Here is a 16,629-nt window from a genome sequence, read left to right as displayed (position 1 = left end):
ACAATTTATGCCCTGACTGCTTTTATTTAACTTGTTCAAGTGCAACAATCCAATATCCATAAACAAATATTTCCACCAACTCTGAACACTTTTGTTAACACTTTAAACAGCATAATTAAAGGCATATAAAAACAAAAAAGGTGCAAAGCAGCAGTTCATACAAGAGAAAAGTAAAAATTGCCTTGCTCGACCAGCTATCTAAATGATTGAGTTTCACAAGGACTTTCCTCCAGAAGAGCTTCTTGGTGGGTCTTGGCAAAGTCCAAACAAACAATACAAGCACAATACTCAACAGATATTGCCTCAACAGCTCTGATACCTTTTACATAACTTCTAACCTCAAGCTATTTATACAGGCTGGGAGTAAATCCAGCGGTTAGAGTTATCAGTTAACAATTGTTCTGTGTTTTGCCTTGTCAAGTTTAAAAAAAAAAAAAAAAAAAAAAAAAAAAAAAAAACAGAATCCAAATGTTTTGGAAGTTTTGAGTTTTTTAACCATGCTGTTCAGGAAAACATAAGATCCAGCCACCAGTCTTTTAAACATTCCTTCTTTTTCCTCCAAAAAAATAAAAAATAAATAAAGTGCTTCCAAAAAAATAAACATGATAGTCCAAATCTTTTTGTTCTGCAAGAAAATCTAATTGTGCCAAGCAACCTTTCTTCACAAGTTCAATGTAAAACAATAACAATTACATAGTCCAAAACAAGAAAACTGGCCAAGATGCAAATATGGAAATTACCAGTGAAATGAAACGAGAATTTGGAAATTAAAATACATCACAGTGTTTATATTAAAACATATTATCTACATCCACAATACGGTTTTGGGTCATTGTTACATTTGTCTGTCTAAACATATCAGTCTGAAAAAAATGAAACATTCAAGATCCTATATTCAGACACAATTTAAAACCGTGTGCAACATTCCACAATGAAGGAAAAGGTTTTTCAGTCCCCAGGATTAATCAGTAGTCCTCACATGTGCACAGAAATGTAAACATTGATAAAAAGAAATCAATCATAACCCCATTAAATGGCACAATGGAGTGATGCTTTACGTCGGTTGATTATTGATTATCACTACAGCCTGAGGGGTTGTACATATCAAGCTTTCTGTGAAAGTCTGATGTTCAGTGTAAATGCATAGAAATCAATACTACTGTATGACCAGCATCTGCCCTGATGCTTACTGGAAATTTGTTCCCAGAAATCAAGCAAGATAATTATGGAGCAAAAGAAAAACGATCCCGCATTTTAGAGAACACACACTGCAGTAGGACCGTGACAGCATATCTCTAAAGCCATGAAGGGAGGAGCAGAAATAAAATGGCATCTGCCAATAACACAAGCTCCACCTTCAAGAACCAGACATGACTTGATTTGGTATTGAAAGGTTGTGTGTGATTACATGGGAAACGTATAGATGGAACAGCTTGATGAACTGGAGTGTTAACATTACAACAATAAAATAATTTGGATAATAATAATAATAATTTAACAACACGCACACGATATTGGTGATATAGAGGGCGGCACTACAGTTACAATGTAAGGTGCAGTACAGGTAAATGCCAGACCAAAAACATTCCAGTGTACAGGACTGAAAATAAAAGAAACCTTCTGATTGCTCACAGGCACAACATTGCAAACATCTTTCAAGTATTAAAGAAAAACAATAAAAGCACTTTTCCAAAAAGGAATTCAAAGAGGAATTAAATATAGGCAAGGAAATGTTGGCAGTATTGACAAATGAAATGTAAAGACATTCAAACTACTATTGAAATACTATTCATCTAATAGTAAGTAGTAAACAAAGAAAAACATGGATTTGTATGTGGCATGCTTTACAATGGATATGACTAGGCCCAGATGAAATCTGCTCAATTCTTCATTTTTGTGCTGATTTTGGGAGACAAATCTACAGAATAGATTTAAACACAGCAAAATGTGTTTATTAGAGAGTTAGACTCATCTGTAGCTGAAAACATTACCAAATTAATGATGAAAATGAAAATTCTGTCATTAATTACTCAATCACTTGGTGTTCCAAACCTGTAAGACCTTTGTTCATTTTCACACAAATTAAGATATTTATTATGAAATCTGAGAGTTTTCTGATGCTGCATAGACAGCAACACAACTAACACGGTCAAGGCCCAGAAACGAAGTAAGGACATCGATAAAATAGTCCATGTGACATCAGTGGTTCAACCTTAATTTTATGAAGCTACGAAAACACTTTGTGTGCAATGAAACCAAAACTAACAACTTTAGTCAACAATTTCTTCTCTTCCGTGTCACACGGACTATTTTAACGATGTCCTTACTACCTTTCTGGGCCTTGAACGTGTCAGTTGCGTTGCCGTCTATGCAGGGTCAGAAAGCTCTCACATTTAATCAAAAATATCTTAAATTGTGTTGAGAAGATGGACGAAGGACTTAAGGGTTTGGAACGACATGAGGGTGAGTAATTAATAACAGAATTTTAATTTTTGGGTGAACTGTCCCTTTAAATAAACAAGAATGCATGGGGCCGGTCCTGTGGAGAACCAGTTTTTGAGCACACAGATTCCAAGTGGGTCTGGGTATGACTAACCATAACCATCCATTCTTCCTTTAAACAGCCATCAATACACTTTTTTTAACTTGTATGTAACACAAGTTTCAGAACTTCATGACTCCAGTGAATAAACAATAAAAACCCTGTGTGTTTATGCTTTTTTCGCATTCCTTCTGTCAAAATTGTCAAAAACAGTAGCTGCATGTAAACTGCACTGAAATTATTTGAAATAATCGTACTGTACAGCATGTAAACAATGAATGCTGGTAAAATGAAAACTAAATAAATACATATTGAACTGAAAGTGACAGACCTTAAACCACTTACACTACTTCATGACACATGGTTCTTTCCCAAAGTTCAAAAATATCCCTACTTCCTCTCCATGTGTGTGTATATTGGTGCATTTAGGTGTGTGAATCCAGTACCAGCACCTTGCACTCACGCTTGGCAATTTTGTCAAGTGATAAGATGTTCCTGTCAGGAGGGAGGTACAGCGGCCGACCAACAGGAGAGCCCACGGGAGGGGTGATGGCCCTGCGCTCCATAACACTGCCTGTCCTGGAAGACACAAACAAGCGTGAACATAGACATGTCTGCCGTTCTTGTAGGATAATATTTACAACATGTGGAAAAAAATCTGTTTGTGTATGTATATACCTTGTGAGGTGAAACTTGGATGGTTGCTGGTGAGAAAAGGACTGAGAGCGGCCCAGACTGAGACTGGCTTGATGTCGGTCCAGAATATCTCTGACTGCTGGACTCGACGGACTGTTCTTGCGGGACAGTGGACGGGCATCAGGGGGAGGGTTGGACACGGACGCTGTGAACTGTAGCTTCAACTTCATGTGCTGACTCAACTACAGACAGAGAAGATAGAATTGCGCATACTGATGTGTATGGAACCAGTAATGTAACTTATTGGTTTTGTTAAAGGAAGTGAAATCGAACACTGACACACACACACACACACACACACACAATGACTCTTTACCTCAAAAAGACCTGCTCGGAGTATCTGGAAAGCCACACTAACAGAAAGGGTACTGCCTTTTCGACAGTAACCCAGGTTACTGAGAGGAGAATGACACACCACTGCATTCACTGCCGGATCTTCTTTCTGTCCGCGACCTGAGAAGAAAGAAGGACCAAAAACCATTAACACATACAGTAGAAAGCCATTTTTTAGTCATGATCAAGCAGTTAACACAGACACTTCAGGAACAGTGAGATGTGCTGTTCATGCAAGAGATGTAGGTTATAATCTGACCCTGGTTATGTCCTAATCTTCACCTCACCAACATTTCCTGTTCTTTCTACACTCTCCTTATCAACAAAAACACCCAAAACAACCTAAAACACAGAAACAAAAAAGCATAAAAAGAAGTCAAAAGCTGCAATAACCCTAGAAGATTAGCTCACTTCCAGAACAAAAATTTACAGATATGTACTCACCCCTTTCCTTCAGTCGTAAATAAATTATGTTTTTTGAGGAAAACATTTCAGAAATTATCAGCATATAGTGGACTTCAATGGTGCCTGTGAGTTTGAACAACCAAAATGCAGCTTCAAAGGGCTCTAAACATTCCCAGCCGATGAAGAAGGGTCTTACCTAGCAAAACAATTGGTCATTTTCTAAAAATAAAAACAATTTATATAGTTTTTAACCTCAAATGCACGTCTTGTTTAGCTCTGCCATGCACATGCATACTCTGTGTAATCGGGGTCAATACAGTTAGGGTAGGTTGAAAAACTCCCATTTCATTTTCTTCTCCAACTTACGCATGCACATGGCAGAGCTAAATAAGGAACATTTGAGGTTAAAAAGTATACAAATTTGTATTTTTTTTTAGAAAATGACTGATCGTTTTGCTAGATAAGACCCTTATTCCTCAGCTGGGATCGTTTAGAGACTTTTGAAGCTGCATTTAAACAGCATTTTGGATGTTCAAACTCGCAGGCTATATGGAGATAATTGCTGAAATGTATACCTCAAAAAACATAATTTCTTTACAACTGAAGAAAGAATGAACATCTTGGATGACCACGGGGTGAGTACATTCTCCGTAAATTTTTGTTCTGAAAATGAACTAAATTTATTAAGAGGTCAACCATTTTCCACAAGATGATATGATTCTTTAGGGTCTTAATGAGAAGTCTATAACATACTTTGGTTAAAATTTCTCAGTGGCAGTGTAAAACAACACCCCTTTTACCTTTAGCTCTGTTCACAGCAACCCGTTTCGGTGCATATCCCTTTAAATGCTAATGAGCTCTGCTCATCCCGCCCCTCTCTACCATGGGGTGACGAACCGTTCTCTGAGAGACTATAAACTTTAGCCGCATTTACAGCTCACTTAGGGACCCCTTTAAACCGTCTTTTCATAAGGAAATAAACAACCTAAAATCAAATATGAATGAGTTGTCCATTTGCAATGCAGTCAATATGCAGGCTGGATTCTTTTATTCATAAGTGTGTGATGTGCTCAGCCTGACATTAGCTCATTTGGCATTACACATACACAGCTGCAGGCTCAAACTCTGTTATCTACATCTACAAGTATGAACCACGCCCTTTATGACCACAAAACATTTAGCAACTTTCGCCTTTGCACTCTACTTTGTTTTTATCAGGTCTGTCCCTGATAGTGTGGCAACACTTTTTTTCCATGGCTGTGATATTTGTTTTCTCATCTATGCAAACAACACCTTAATTTATTGGCAGTTTCTCATTGCTTAACACCCTCTCACCTTTAGTGCTATATTCCCCCCGAACACTCTTCTTGACACTATTTTTGATCATAATCTAAGAAGTCTCTCTCCTTCCTCTGCACACCAGTATTGTTAATGTTTACTTAAATTAAAACTATTAAAAATTGCTTTTGTTAATTGAAATAAAGCTTAAACGTGGCACTGGACCACAAAACCAGTCTTAAGTAGCACGGGTATATTTGTAGCAGTAGCTAAAAATACATTGCATGGGTCAAAATTATAAATTTTTCTTTTATGCCAAAAATCATTAGGACATTAAGTAAAGATCATGTTCCATTAAGATATTTTGTAATATTACCTAAATATATCAAAACTTCATTTTTGATTAGTAATATGCATTGCTAAGAACTTAATGTGGACTATTTTAAAGGCGATTTTCTCAATATTTAGATTTTTTTTTGCACCCTCAGATTCCAAATTTTTAATTAGTTGTATCTCGGCCAAATATTAACCATACATAAATGGAAAGCTTATTTAGTCAGCTTTCAGATGATCAAATTGACCCTTATTTTTGGTTTTGTGGTCCAGGGTCACAAATAAAATACAATGTAAATATTAAAAGATAAAAGAAATGGTGACTTGGAACTAAAAAAATCAAAACTAAAATAATAAAAATAAATGAAAACTGTCCATGCAGGGTCAAAAAGCTCTCTGATTTCATCAAAAATATCTTAATTTGTGTTCTAAATTTGAATGAAGGTCTTACTGGTTTGGAACGACATGAGGGTATGCAATTAATGACCGAATTTTAATTTTTAGATGAACCATCTCTTTAAATCAGCCATACTATTCAGTTCAATCACCATGCAGCTCCATACATCCATCTGTTCTTAAACTTAAATCACTTGTTTTTGCTATTTTACCCATCCTCACCTTCAGGAGTCCACACTAGTCGGACTGCTAGAAAGTCCTGCAAGTTGTTTAGGAGGGTATATCGCACCCGGAAATGCTCGTGAGCCTTGACCGCACTGGGGCAGCTGGCAGTCATAATGAAGCGTGGCCGATCCAGTCTCACGCTAGGGAGACTATAGTGAGTGTAGATAGAGTTGGTGAAGGGCAGTTTAGAAGTGGACCACTGCAAGACTGCAACTAATGGCACCTCTAGTCCCTGGAGCAAAAAGAAATATGACTTTTCATTAATAGTCTATATTTACCACTCAATACGTTTTAAATTACTGCATCAAGAAGATAAATGGCTGTGGGATACATATTTGTAGCCTTTTATCACACATAAATATCCTGATGACTCACCTCATTTGAATCATCTTGTGGCTGGTTATTGAGCTGCATCTGGAAGAGAAAGTTCTGCTCTTCTAGAGCACTGAGTGTGCTGGGAAGGTGACTAGATTCGCTGTCCATTCTGTAAAATGATGCCATAGCAACTTCTCCTGACTGATGACTGAAGGAGATCAAGATTGAGATAAATATTAAAACTAACTCTCTCAGATGCATCTGGCAAGGGTAAAATGCACAAAATGTCAAAACATTCAAAAGCAAAAACTAATTTATTATTAATAAAGGGTATATTTAAGTACATCAAAGCACAGGCAAAAATCCTTGTGCATGCATGATTGTATTTTCCCAGTCAGCCATCACAGATAACCACTACATTTGCATTTCTGCAAGGAAATAGCAGTGCTACTTCAAAAGGAGTTTTATATAATATTTGGGCTTTGGTTCTGTATTTTAAAAAATTGTGCCAATAAATGGTTAAATATATTCCAGGAGAACAAGGATCGATGCATCGATTTAAACAAAGCATTTACAGTTGAGGTTAAATGTTTACATACACCTTGCAGAATCTGCAAAATGTTTATTATTCGACCAAAATAAGAGGGATCATACAAAATGCAAGTTATTTTTTATTTACTATTGCATATTTACTCATATGCAACTAAGGTTCAAACACTTACTGATGCTCCAGAAGGAAACACAATGCATTAATTGAAAGATCAGGGTAAATTTAACTAAATTTAACTGGGAAACATGTAAGTATCTTCTGTAGCTTCTGAATGGCAGTGCTAAATGAAAAAAATACGGTATTTAGGAGAAAAATGCACACATCTTCACTCTGTTCAAAAGTTTACACCCCCTAGCTCTTAATGCATAGTTTTTCCTTCTGGATCATCAGTGAGCATTTAAACCTTCTGTAATAGTTGCATATGAGTCCCTCGGTTGTCCTCAGTGTGAAATGATGGATCTCAAGATCATACAGTCATTGTTGGAAAGGGTTCAAATACACAAAAAAAGCTAAAAAAAAAAAACAAAAAAAAAAACAAAGAATTTGTGGGACCTGCTCAAATAACATTGCTTATTATCAGTGTTGAAAACAGCTGGGCAGCTGTAACTGTCTGTCTTTTTTTATCAATTTACTGCATTCTTGCTGAAAAAGTATTGTTTTTTTTTATAAGAAACCCTTAATGACCCCAAGATCATTCGGGTAACAACACAGTATTAAGAATCAAGTGTATGTAAACTTTTGAACAGGGTCATTTTTATAAATTCAACTATTATATTCACTTGTGGACTATATGTAAATGTCTTTTATGTGAAATATCTCATTCAGGTCTGTACTAAATAAAAAATAAAAAACTTGCATTTTTTATGATCCCTCTTATTTTTGTTAAATAATTAACATTTTGCAGATTCTGCAAGGTGTATGTAAACTTTTGACCTCAACTGTACATATTATGTTGACAGTCACATATGGTCAGTCACTTTTTAAATGTTGTACATTTTAAGCTTTAATATTAAATCTCCTAAAAAACGATGACGTTTTTCAAGTTAAACGATAGCCAATAAGTAAACCAATATATCTTGTGTTATCTACAAAACAATATTTGAACCCTGAAGTGTTTTAAGCTGAATACATACCAGATGTTTAATAATTAGGGACATGAATTTACAACAGTAATCACAATGTTTGAGGACCTCACTGACAGGTGTCTGAGATCAAACATAATCTTTTCTCTTACCAAACATTGTCCACCAGCAGCACCGAGCCATCTGGCATCATTGGTAAGTATGAGGCATTGAAGTTGGGAAGGATTTTGAGGTCTCGCACACACACTTCCTCTTGAGAACTCCCGTTTAACACTGAAACAGTCAGATGTTCAAACATACATAAACAGGACGTTTAGCACATAGATACAGGAAACCACAAAAATAGGTGACGGTGCATGCACTACAGCGCAACAGAACTACTGCCTACGTCTAGCACAAAATATCTTAACTGATGTGCTTACACTACAGCAGTGGAGACAAAATCTATGTTTGGGGCTTTCTAGCCACGAAGCAGCTGAAAGAAACTGAACCATGTACAAGTCCTATGGTCTCCCATAAATTCATTCAAATGTTTTAAACATAGTTGACAGCATTCTCGCTCAAAGACCGGGTGTATAAGATATGCAAATAATTACTTCTGTAATGAGGTATGAATGACTTTCTTCACTTCCTTATATTAGAATCATTAAAGACATATTATATCATAATCAGAAGACAAACAGACAATCATAGTTATGAAAAATTTGCAAGAGTTTTCAATTTGAAACAGATTTTAGGACAATGAGAATCACAGTTACACTGATAATTAAAACACCTACATGTCATGAATTACGGTTGAGTTCAAAAGTTTACATACACCTTGCAGAATCTGCAAAATGTTATTTATTTTACCAAAATAAGAAGGATCACACAAAATGCATGTTATTTTTTAATTAGTACCAGCGTGACAACTGAGAGACTCAGCAACTATTACAGAATGTTCAAATACTCACTGATGCTTCAGAAGGAAAAAATATGCATTAAGAGTCAGGGGTGTAAACTTTTGAACAGAATGAGAATGTGTACATTTTTCTTATTTTGCCTAAATATCATATTTTGGTCATTTGCCCTTCAAAAGCTACAGAAGATACTTACATGTTTCCCAGAAGACAAAATAAGTTAAATTTACCCTGACCTTCAAAGTAGTTCAGTGTTCACCCTACTCCCTGAGCATTTGAACCTTCTGTAATAGTTGCATATGAGTCCCTCAGTTGTCCTCAGTGTAAAAAGATGAATGTCAAAATCATACAGTCATTGTTGGAAAGGGTTTAAATACACAAAAAAATTGTGGGACCTGAAGGATTTTTCTAAAGAACAGCAGGCAGTTTAACTGTTCAGGACAAACAAGGGACTCAAGAACAACTATCACTAAACAAAAAAAAGCACAGCGGTGGATCATTCAGGTAACAACACAGCATTAAGAATCAAGTTTATGTAAACTTTTGAACAGGGTCATTTTTTCAATTATTCAATTATTCAACTATTATTTTCTCTTTTAGACATATATGTAAACATCTTTTATGTGAAATATCTTATTCAGGTCAGAACTAAATAAAAAGAACATGCAATTTATATGATCCTTCTTATTTTGGTAAAATAATTAACTTTTTGCAGATTCTGCAAGGTGTATGTAAACATTTGACCTCAACTGTATATATCTTTGGGGTTGGTAATATTTGAATGTTTTTGAAAGAAGTCTTATATGCTCACCAAGGCTACATTTATTTATTAAAACTACAGCAAAAACACTAATATGGAGAGATTCTTACAATTCATGTCTGTTTTCTATTTGAATAGATATTTAAAACGTAATTTATTCTTGAATGTTTAAGAAGCCTTTACTCCAGTCTTAAGTGTCAAATGATCTCTCAGAAATCATTCTGATTTGCTGATTTGGTGCTCAAATAACATTGTTTATTATTACCAGTGTTGAAAACAGCTGAGCAGCTGTAACCGTCTGTCTTTTTTTTTATCAATTTACTGCATTCTTGCTGAAAAAGTATTGTTTTTTTTATAAGAACCCCTTAATGACCCCAAACATTTGAACAGTAGTGTACACATCATTTGTGCTTATAAAATGTGAATAAGAGCTAGAAATAGGGCTGACATTACCTTTGAGGACAGTTAAGTGTCTCCCTGAGACTGTCATTTGTTGACACTTTACAGTCGGAGGAGGCAGGACGTTAAGTGTGGTGCTGACTATTAGCAAGCAAGAGAAAACGAGACCAGTTTAAAACAACATCCTAAACAGTATAGGGATCTGAAAACTAAACAGTTTAAAGGGAAGGCAATGACGATGAACTGACAAACAAAAAAGGCAGATCCCTGAGGTCCTAAATCAATAATGATATCATGCAGTATTGTGATGAAGGAAGCAAGGGCTCACCCTGTGCTTTGAAGGTGTTCAGATCCTGGCGGAATGTTTGGCAGGGGCTCTTTTGTTGGAGGATGCTGAGGTAGCCATGTTCTTGGATCTCAGCTTTCTCCTCTTCTTGCTTCCACACAGTCACAATTATCTGCATTGAGGTAACACACAGTCATACAGACATAGTCAGAGGTGCGATCAGCAACACATGCACAAGCAATGTGACAAACCATGATCACTGGTCTTTGATTTTATCTACATTTCTTGCACACACGCTCACACTGCTTTGCATTAGGACCACAAACATGCATCAGCGACATGGCTGTGTGAATGAAACGCATTTCTTCCTGTTCTATTTATACCAATACCACAATACCAATATCAGCTGAAAATACACAACCATATGCACAAATGCAAATACACAAAAACACACACACAGTCATACCTTTACTTTGAGAGTGTTGACAGGGAGCTTATCCAGGGACACAGTCAGGGGAAAGATGACCTCATCGCTTAAAACAACTGGCTCATCCACAGGAGACTGAAAAAACATAAAGTGAAAACACTTCAAGGTGAGACATGGGACACGTTAAGACACTGATTTTAGATATGTGTAGAGCAGTGTTTCTCAAACAAGGTTCCCAAACCCCTGAGGGCCAATAAAGGAAACTTCAAGGGGATCGTAAGTTTTCAAAGTGCTCACGTGAACACTTTGTGATCTGGTGTATTCAGCATCTAGTTTCTCATTTCACAGTAAATGCAGCAAACTGCGAGTGCTGCGAGTTTACAGTTTTTCCTTGGTCATTCTATACATTCTATAAACTGTAAGTGCAAGTGTCACAACTGTTTACTGGAACATCAGAACTCTCAGAATGTCTGCAAAATGTAGTACCTTACTCAAAATGTTAAATTCATGCTTCAAAACATCTGCAATTTGCTCGTCAATAAGAAAGTCAAATCAGACGTGAATTGTTTAGATGTCTGAGCAATTCACATCTGATCTGACTTTCTTAATTCGAGAATTGACCCTAAGCGATTGAGAATAACTGTAATGCTTATTTAGGAACACAACATATGCTAGGTTCACTTTATTTACACATTCTGATATGTTTCTGGACAGAAGTTTACATTTCATAAGTATTTTACAAAACAAAGACTTGAGGATTTGAAGTGTTTAAAGTTTGAATATGAATAATTTAAGAGAGAAGTCCACTTCCAAAACAAAGATTCACATATAATGTACTCCCCATTGTCATCCAAGATGTTCATGTCTTTCTTTCTTCAGTCATAAAGAAATTATGTTTTTTGAGGAAAACATTTCAGCATTTTTCTTCATGTAATGGACTGATTTGGTGCCCCGATTTTTTTGAGCTTCCAAAATGCAGTTTAAATGTGGCTTCAAACGATCCCAAATGTGGTTGTAAACGATCCCAGCCGAGAAAGAAGGGTCTTATCCAGCGTGACAATCGGCTATTTTCATCAAAATTATGAAAAAAAAAAAAAAGTCAAACGCTCGTCTTGTCTCACTCTGTCTAAACTGTTTTGTTCTGGTTCATGACAGTTAGGGTATGTCGAAAAACTCCCATCTCATGTTCTCCCTCAACTTCAACAAAATCGTCCTATATCGCTGTTTTACCTTTTTTGTTAAGGGTGTTTGATCTTCTTTGCATGTTCACTTTGCAGAGACTGGGTCGGAACTTCTGCAGCGATGTAGGATGATTTTGAAATAAAAAAAAGCCATACAACCTTGGCCTAAAGATTGAGTATCATAGCTCTGACTTCTGAAAATGGACTGGTGTATTTAAAAATATTTGCACTACTGGGTGTGTGACTAGTAAGAAAGCTGTGCAAATAGCAGATTAAGCCCTCACTTCACAAGGTGGGTTATACCTCTGTTGAATTGCCTTGCTTTGCTTCTTATGAGAATTTTCAATAGGAAAAAAAACAGAAGAATTAAAGGAGTAGTTCACTTCCAGAACAAAAACGCAGAGATAATGTAAAGGTTCATGCCTTTCTTTCTTCAGTCATAAAGAAATTATGTTTTTTGAGGAAAACCTTTTAGGAATTATTTCAATATAGTGGACTTCAATGGTGCCCGTGAGATTAAACGTCCAAAAGTTTCAAAGCAGCTTCAAAGGGCTCTAAATGATGAATGGGTCTTATCTAGCAATACAATCTGTCATTTTCTTAAAAAAAATAAAAATGTATATACTTTTTAACCTCAAATGCTCATCTTGTCTAGCTCTGCGTGCACTCTGTGTAATCCGGGTCAATACAGTGAGGGTAGGTCGAATCTCATTTTCTCCTCCAATTTCGAAATCATTCTACATCGCCGGTTTACCTTTTTTTGTAAAGGGCGTTTGACCTTGTTTGCGTGTTCACCTTGTAAACACTGGGTCGGTACTTCTGCAGCGATGTAGGACGATTTTAAAGTTGGAGGAGAAAATGAGATGTGGGTTTTTCTAGATAAGAAAGATAAGACCCTTCTTCCTCAGCTGGGATCATTTAGAACCCCTTGAAGCTGCATTTAAACTGCATTTTGGACATTCAAACTCGCAGCACCACTCAAGTCCACTATATGGAGATAATTCCTAAAATGTTTTCTTCAACAAACACAATTTCTTTTACGACTGAAGAAAAAAATGCTTGGATGACAACGGGGTGAGTACATTATCTGTACATTTTTGTTCTGGAAGTGAACTATTCTTTTAAATGGCACCTTGGTGGACTGTTACAGTTTTGTTACGTGTGAAGAATTTGTCATAAACTCTTGGTTTAAACTCTTGACTTGATTGCAATGGCCATATTTCATTCTCCAGATGTCATTTTCAATCTGAGGATGTTATTCATCTCTTAAATAGCTTCTGTATGCTGGGCTGGGTTATACAGACATTTGAAAGGCTAAAATGAGCAAGCAAGTCCAACTTCTGAGTCAAGTGACTCAGGTCAAGTGACTTGGGATAAAACCTCTCTTGGTATCAAAATCACCTCACCATTTTAATCTAAAAATGGCAGAATGCAGTGTGAAGACACTGAGAAGTAGAGAAGGTTCAGATAATAATAATAATAATAATAAAATCCACATTTTAAACATCAGAAGAGAAATACAACAATCAGATCTCTGATTAAGGCCTTGAAGAAATAAGAAATAAACTCAAGCCTATGTTTATGGAATGAGTGTTGGAATGAGTCTGAAATTATACACAGGAATTATGTGAATTTAATCTTCATGCTCTTTGAAAATGTTTAAGTTTCACATTTAACCAACTCTTATTTGTTTCAGAAGTGGTTTTGGTGTTCACTTCAGCTTATCTGTACGGATACATAAACTTTGCTGACTAACTTTGGATTGCTTCACACTGAAGCTGATCGTTTATCTTCTGCCTACTGCTGTTTTGGTCTGTTTTTCTTCATCTAATACTACATATATCAGGGGTGCTCAACCCAGGTCCTGGAGATCGACTTTCCTGTCGAGTTCAGCGCCAACCCTGCCCAAACACACCTGAACTAGCTAATTAGGATCTCAAGGAGCGCTTAATAATTACAGACAGGTGTGTTTGGTCAGGGTTGGAGCTGAACTCTGCAGGAAAGTCGACCGGACCAGGATTGAGCACCCCTGATATAGGACATCATTTGGCATTCACATGGTATCACCTCATGGATGAACCCCTCCTCTGAAATCAAAAAGCTTTTAAGGTCTTCATTTTATGTGACTTTATACCCTATTATTTAAAGAAATTTCTCAAAAGTACTGTTTATTTCTTTTTGTATAAAATCTTTTTTAGTTAACAAAACATTACTGAGTGCACCTGTAGAGGTTAAAGTCAGGAGTGTCATAGAAACATACTGCATTAAAGACATATGGTAGCATTCTGGCCAGAATACTAAAACAGGAAGTCCTTTCCAGTACTATGACTATCCTGTAATGTAAATTGGAAAGGGCTGTGTTCTGTATGGTTGCCAGCCGTAAGAAAATGCAAACACATCTCTCAAACAGTACAACAGGAAATATCAACACTTCCGTGTTGTTATAGATCATCAGATGTATTTGCATGTATAGCAACTTCAACTGTACAACGAACAGCTATTGTTGAATAGACTACAGTGTTTGTTAAAGCACCTGTACAGGAGCCTTCCGGAATTCCCTCACGCCGTTGCCGGGGTTGTTGTGAATGAGGAGCGGTTTGCATTCCCTGAAGCCCCGGTACCTCGGGCCCCCTCTACCTGCGCAGCCCACCTCCGCAGCATCGTCATCGTCCGTATCCTCCACACACTCGTCCCCGCTGCTGTGGTAGTCGTGATACAGAGGCTGCGTCCGCTGTCGGTTGTCGCCGGGGCTGACGCTGGCCACGGCGCAGAGGGAGCCGGCCAGCTCCCTCCAGGAGCGACTGCTGTGATGCTCCGAGCCGCTGCCATCAGCTGCCGCAGTGCCGGTCGATCCTGACACCGACGCGACGTTCTGAGAGCGCAAGACCAGGAGAAAGCGCACGGTTTCCCCGAGATAAAGGTGACTGCGACGCGGGAGCGTGCGGTATTTAGCCGGGTCCGACAGGTCTGAGATGGGGACGGCCGGGAAATACATAAAGTACTCGCATTGCGATTCCATCATTAACACCATGACCATCACAGCGCACTGCAAGCAGACAGCGAAGGTATCCGGTTAGCCTGAGCAGCCTGCAAATAACACTCGCATTCACAAAAGAATCTTTAAATGAAACAAGCCCGCTTTACCTTTCACCTCACTTAATATCACGATTTCCCAGTTTGAAGAAAAATTACATTCATCCTATTTTGTCCCATTTCGGTTGGCTGCCAGTTGACGTATACAATACATTCAAGTGCGCTATATGACAGGCTCGCTTATCGAGTTAAGATGGAGTAGAGCGGGATAATAACCAGGCATGAATAGTCGCTTGTCGATAAAGGTAAACAATACAGTGGTGTAGTTGTGGAGGCCGATGCAGTTTTGGATGATTATAACTGTTATATTTAGTTGCTTTATTTGTAATGATGCTCATTTGAAATGTGCTATATTGTTATTTCCAACAAAACATAAAATTACATTAATACATGTGGAAACGTCCAGTGTCTAAATTTACATTTTTAAAAAACTAGTGAATGAAGTCCCATTATGGGTAATTATTTAATTGTGAATATGTTTGAACTAATTATCAGTTTTTGGAAATAGTAAATATGTGGTAAATATGGTAAAAATACATGGTAAATATGTGACCCTGGACCACAAAACCAGTCTTAACCCAGATAGCACACGTACATCTGCAAGATGTCTGTTAAAGATCTCTTGATCTGGAAAGCATCTGCTGTGTACAAACGTCTGACAGATGTCAGTTTTACGTACATTCTAAATCATAAACATCTTAAGGACATCTAATAGATGTCTATTTGACATCTGATAGTAAATGTCCAATAGACGTATTGCAGATGAGCAAACACTAAAAAATACATTTTGCAGATGTAAATGCAGACATCAAACAGACGTCACTGTGAGGTACATGAGCTATTAGGGAAGTAGCACGGGTTTATTTGCAGCAATAGCCAAAGATACACCCAAGATTGCACATGTACGTCTGCAAGATGTCTGTTAAAGATCACTTTATCTGGAAAGCATCTGCTGTGTACAAGCATCTGACAGACGTCTATAAGATGTCAGTTTTACATACATTCTAAGTCACAAACATCTTAAAGATATCTAATAGATGTCTGTTTGACATCTGATAGGAAACGTCCTATAGATGTATTGCAGATGAGCAAACACTTTAAAAAATATGTCTTCCAGATGTAAATGCAGACGTCAAATAGACATCTCCGTGATGTATCTGTGCTGTCAGGGACATTGTATGTGTCAAAATGATAGATTTTTTCTTTTATGCCAAAAATCATTAGGATACTAAGTAAAGATCATGTTCCATGAAAATATTTTGTAAATTCCTACCGTAAATATATAAAAATTTTAAAAAACAATTTTTAAAACAATCTTTGATTATTTATATATGTTTTGTTAAGAAACTTATTTGGACAACTTCAAAGGTGATTTTCACAACATTTAGATTTTTTTGCACCCTCAGTTTCCAGATTTTCAAATAGTTGT

At 36.9% G+C, this 16,629-nt stretch overlaps 1 protein-coding gene across 2 annotated transcripts; it reads right to left on the bottom strand.

Moving 5' to 3' along the window:
• Positions 1 to 4: 4 nt before the first annotated feature.
• On the bottom strand, positions 5 to 16,356 carry trappc14 (trafficking protein particle complex subunit 14). 2 transcript variants are annotated; one of them, XM_051114698.1, is made up of 11 exons: positions 15,252 to 16,355; positions 14,641 to 15,153; positions 10,966 to 11,061; positions 10,542 to 10,671; positions 10,268 to 10,354; positions 8,308 to 8,428; positions 6,584 to 6,731; positions 6,206 to 6,440; positions 3,555 to 3,691; positions 3,221 to 3,420; positions 5 to 3,121 (listed from the first exon to the last, which is right to left on the bottom strand). In XM_051114698.1, the coding sequence occupies exons 2-11, from the start codon at positions 15,142 to 15,144 to the stop codon at positions 2,968 to 2,970; spliced, it is 1,812 nt and encodes a 603-aa protein (XP_050970655.1). In that variant the 5' UTR covers positions 15,145 to 15,153; positions 15,252 to 16,355; the 3' UTR covers positions 5 to 2,967. The 2 variants fall into 2 exon arrangements, with proteins under 2 accessions (XP_050970655.1, XP_050970656.1); XM_051114699.1 differs by having other exon boundaries at positions 14,641 to 16,356.
• Between the last annotated feature and the right edge of the window lie 273 nt (positions 16,357 to 16,629).

This window comes from Labeo rohita, chromosome 7, assembly GCF_022985175.1.
Source record: "Labeo rohita strain BAU-BD-2019 chromosome 7, IGBB_LRoh.1.0, whole genome shotgun sequence".
Classification (NCBI taxonomy): Eukaryota; Metazoa; Chordata; class Actinopteri; order Cypriniformes; family Cyprinidae; genus Labeo; species Labeo rohita.
The sequence above is the reverse complement of the archived record's forward strand: the minus strand, read 5'-3'. Positions and strand labels throughout refer to the sequence as shown.